This window comes from Castanea sativa, chromosome 8 (genome assembly GCF_040712315.1).
Source record: "Castanea sativa cultivar Marrone di Chiusa Pesio chromosome 8, ASM4071231v1".
Classification (NCBI taxonomy): Eukaryota; Viridiplantae; Streptophyta; class Magnoliopsida; order Fagales; family Fagaceae; genus Castanea; species Castanea sativa.
In genome coordinates, this window is record NC_134020.1 from 24,966,454 (window position 1) to 24,971,102 (window position 4,649).

Genomic DNA, 4,649 nt, shown 5'->3' on the forward strand with positions numbered 1-4,649 from the left:
GGGCATTTGTTTCACACCACATCTTTACATATATATTTTTTTTAAGTAGATTAAATGATAAATTGATGCTAGCCATTGTACTGTCACCCCTAATTTTTATACTTAGATTTTGTACGGTTCTTTAGATTCGGTGTGATCAGAATTGATCACATGGTTTAGGTTTTTAAATTAAGTAAAATCTAGATAAAACTCCTAGATGTGGATTATGTTCATACGGTACATAATTTCTCAATTAAATTTAATAGATTTTTCATTCATTAAAAAATAAAAAATAAAAAGTGGGTTGGCTAATAAACTATAAGGACAAATTTAAGTTGGATATCCGAAAAGTTGGACCCTTATAAAACTACAAACCACTCCTCTTTCCCTCTTCAAAACTTTCTGGCCTCAAATACTATCTTGAACTTTCCCACCATTTTTTCCTTTCTTAGCTCCCAAGCAGTTCTTAGGAAAACAAAAAAGGAAATGGCTGTGGCTGCTGCAAGAGGGAAAGCAACAGAGCTCCAAATCCCGAAAAAATGGAGGGACAGATCAGAGTGCAGCCCTGAAAGGACCAAAGTATGGACCGAGCCTAGGGCGAATAAGACCAGTGAGAAAAGATCGGTCCCCGTCGTTTATTACTTGTCCAGGAATGGACAGCTTGAGCATCCTCATTTCATCGAGGTCCCTCTTTCCTCTCCTGAAGGTCTCTACCTCAGAGGTAATATTCAAACACAACTCTAAAAAACTTCTTCTTCTTTTTAAACTACTTGTTTGTTGTTTGGTTGCCGTGAAAGCTCATGTAAAGTTTTTTTTTGCTTTCTCGTGGGCTGAAGTTCCTTGCTTTTTTTTTTCGTTTGCTTTAGCCTCGAGCTAGTCAAAGTTTTTACACTCTGTTTGGCATCTGGGAAAACTTGACGAAAGAAGGAAAGAAAATAAGAGAGAAAATTTTAAATTTGAGCCTCGTGATACGAGACAAGTATTAAATAAGCTTACATTGTCGGTTTCAGTGTTTTTTATTCCAATTTTCTTATTGTTTCTCGGTAACCAAACAGGGCTTAGTGTTATTCGTTGTGATGAATCAGTGAGCTTCGAGACTCGAGTGCAATTTTCAGATTTTTCTAATTTACTATGTTATCGCAGATGTAATTAACCGCTTGAATCTCCTCCGAGGCAAGGGAATGGCTAACTTGTATTCCTGGTCATCGAAACGGTAACACTCACTCGCTATCTAAGCTGTTTGATCTAATTACTTTGCTACTTTCAGTTTCATATCTGATTTTGATTTCTGATTCAGGAGCTACAAAAACGGCTTCGTTTGGCACGATTTATCGGAGAACGATTTCATATACCCAGCTCACGGCCAAGAATACGTTCTTAAAGGCTCGGAGTTTCACGAACTCAATCTTAGCCCTAAGCTCCACGAAACGATGACGCCTTCGACGTCTTCATCTTCGTCGAGATCTCTGAGGCCACCACCGCCGGAGACGAACAAGTCCGGCGAGGATTCGGATTTTCCGGCGGTGATAACGCGGCGAAGGAACCAGTCGTGGAGCTCGATCGATCTCCACGAGTACAAGGTCTACAAGGCCGAGTCGTCTTCCGGCGAGTCCGCCGGGAAAGCCGCCGCCGACGCGTCGACTCAGACCGAGGACAAGCGAAGGAGACGCAGACCAGTCAGAGCGAAAGAAATCGAAGAAGAAGAAGAAGACGACGAGCAAGTTCGCGATGAGAAAAGTCAACGTGATATTTGCCATGGTCAAAGTACGGAGCTGAGTAGGGACGAGATTTCGCCTCCGCCGTCAGATTCAAGCCCCGAAACCCTAGAATCATTAATGAAGGCCGATGGACGGTTGGTGATTTGCCAGCCTGGCGCTAATGAGGAGAATTCTTCGTTGAATCGGACGGCTGAGAATTTCCCAAGCGGAAGAATGAAGGCATCGACGGTTCTGATGCAATTGATCTCGTGCGGCTCGATATCGTTCAAGGACTGTGGTGCCACGTCAGTGAAGGATCAGGGTTTCTCGATGATTGGGCACTATAAATCCAGGTTGCCCCGTGGAGCAGGGAACAATAATCAATTGGGTAAAGAAGCGGGGGCACTGACGGAAATTCCTAATTTCCCGGGGTTAAAATTGGAAGACAAAGAGTATTTTAGCGGGAGCTTGATCGAGACAAACAAGAAGGATGTGGAGGTTCCAAATTTGAAGAGGTCATCTTCGTATAATGCAGATCGGTATGTCACGTTTTGATTAGTGATTACTGCTTTTGAGTTTTTATTCATGTTTGTTTTATTTGTCTGTTTGTGAATCATGTGCTTCACAGTGTTCCTATTATTGGGTATTGTTAGCTGTAAGACTGTGGACTATGACTTGTACACAGTTGAAGTGTTATGTCACTGCGGTGACTTAAACCACATTATTACCATTTTTAGCCGGAACACATTTCACAATCTTTTCATAATTAACATTTTGTATATTAATTGATAATATTGTTGAGTTGATAAGTTGCTTTTGGCAGAATATGAATCCTTGAGGTGATTAGTGTTGAAATAAAGTTAGTTTACATAAATTAACTTCTAGTGAGCAATGTTAAGTTTATTGTAAAAAATTATGTTCTTTTAACATGCTGGGGTGGCAAGTTGTAATTGATGCTTGTGTAAAATAGGTTGTGTGTATTAGACAAGTAAATAACTTTGTAGCTGTTTTCATAGTCAGTGGGGAAAACATAAAACCGAATTCAAATATGTCACATATTAGTTTCTACTGTGGTATTATCATTGTTTTTAGGAATGAGTATTGTGATTGGCATAATCAATTGCTAATTAGGACCTTCTTATTGTAATTGTTTTGTCATAGACTCATAGCACAATGCGTATTGCTCATTCTAGCTAATTAGATATGGGTGAAGATTTGAATAGAAACAAATATTTCTATGCAGTTAGCATTTTTTCTTTTTGGGGTTTTAAATAAGCTTTAAAATGTTACTAAAGTTGCATTATAAAATTTGGAAGGGAAATTCACAGAAAACGGCGTGTTTCTTCCGAACTATGTAAAAGGTTTTGAAATAAATAATTTTGTAGTGTGTTCCTTGAGAGGCTAATTTCCTTGAGAGACCCAGAATTTCCAGTACTATGCTAGTTGCTTACAAGCTTCAACCTTTCCTGGGATTCTGGGTCTGATCTGATGAGTGATGACATTGATTCTCTGATAACCCTTTTGGCCTGCTTTTGATTTGCATGCGAGATTCGTACGGAGATTGAGAAATAGCCAGCTAGCTACCAATTCACTCTGATTCACAAAAATAGCAATTTGACAGTTCAGTGTTCTGTGAGCCAGTTTTCCATCTAATTACTATTGTATTTAATACTCACCGTCTCACATTAATTGAGCATATCTGTACCTGCATCCCCACTCCATGGGGCCCTAAGATTAACATCTTGCAGTTATGAAGCCGCCTATGATACCGAGAAGATTCAGTTGGGACCAGTAGATATGAATATAAATTCATTCTACCCTGTTGCTGCTGACCTCATTTTCACATAGGCAGAGTCAAATTATTGACTCTTAATTTGACGAGTTGACTTCTTGTATACAGTTTTGATATTGAATTGCTTTCTTTTTCTCCTTTATTTTCTGGGTTTTTAATATAAAGACTTGGTAAGAAAGAATCATGTTAATACTTAATAATGCTTTCTTTATATTACATAATTGTAAAATATTAACATGAATAATGTTATCTGCAGGAGTTCGCAGTTGCAATTGGCGGATGAAGAGATTGAGGGAGTGCGCACAAAATGCATGCCGAGGAAACCAAAGACACAGCCAACGAAGAAAGATTGCAACAACGATGGCTCTTTTATCAGTAGTAGTAGTAGTCAACAAGGGAGCAAGAGGATTGAGTTCTAACTTATTAAAGTTGAAGGCTCACTTTGTGTATTGTGGTTTGTACTTCCTAACCAAAAAACTAATAAGAACAAGAGCCATAGAAAAAGAATTTATTGAAAAATGTATGATATGAAAAAGGATAGGCGAAAATACATGGTGTGTGCATTTTGCAAGTCACGGCAAGTCGAGCACATAGATTGAGGGGAAAAAGTGAAAGTTTAGGAGAATAAGAAGTGCTCCTGGTTCAAGTTTGTTGATCGCCATCAGGCATGGAGGTTTGGGCTTGGATAAAAATTGAGTGCATTGGTAATAGTGGGGGGATTAAAATTGGCCTTAATTTCGGTGATTGGCACTAACCCTAATGTTCACTTTTTTGACTATGTTATTTGACTTGAGCATGTGAAATAGTACTACAACTAGAATTCTGGCCTTGGTATTGTCACATACCTTGGTGTCATCGTATTTGAGGACGCACGTGACCTCACGATTGAATTTGGTTCCTTGCGCCCGACATGGTATGGAGATTGGTGAGGTGAGGTTGTGCAAACTGCAAATTGTGCATTTGGCATTCATGGGAAGGTCCTCTAAGTCTTTAACTCTAACTACTAACTAGAGACTAATTTTAGTAACTGTTTTTTTTATAGAACCATTTATGATATTGAGGCATGTTTGGTAATATTGATTGTGGGTTAGATGATCCTTGTTCAGAATTGAAAGGATGATGTCAATGACATTCAAAAGCTTCACTGTTTGCTTGTTCAAGTCCAACATTGTTGGCAGGTG

General features: G+C 39.0%; 1 protein-coding gene across 1 annotated transcript; it reads left to right on the forward strand.

Annotated features, from left to right (window-relative positions):
• The first annotated feature begins 338 nt into the window (after positions 1-338).
• Positions 339-3,932, forward strand: LOC142606690 (protein SOSEKI 5). The gene is made up of 4 exons (XM_075778024.1): positions 339-700; positions 1,123-1,192; positions 1,277-2,215; positions 3,725-3,932. The coding sequence occupies exons 1-4, from the start codon at positions 466-468 to the stop codon at positions 3,885-3,887; spliced, it is 1,407 nt and encodes a 468-aa protein (XP_075634139.1). The 5' UTR covers positions 339-465; the 3' UTR covers positions 3,888-3,932.
• Positions 3,933-4,649: the final 717 nt, after the last annotated feature.

Bases quoted from the DNA above. Each gene is read 5' to 3' on its own strand.
- LOC142606690 (XM_075778024.1), top strand. From the start codon at position 466: ATGGCTGTGGCTGCTGCAAGAGGGAAAGCAACAGAGCTCCAAATCCCG. The intron at 701-1,122 runs GTAATATTCAAA...ATGTTATCGCAG, and splicing joins TGAAGGTCTCTACCTCAGAG to ATGTAATTAACCGCTTGAAT. The intron at 2,216-3,724 runs GTATGTCACGTT...TGTTATCTGCAG, and splicing joins TCTTCGTATAATGCAGATCG to GAGTTCGCAGTTGCAATTGG.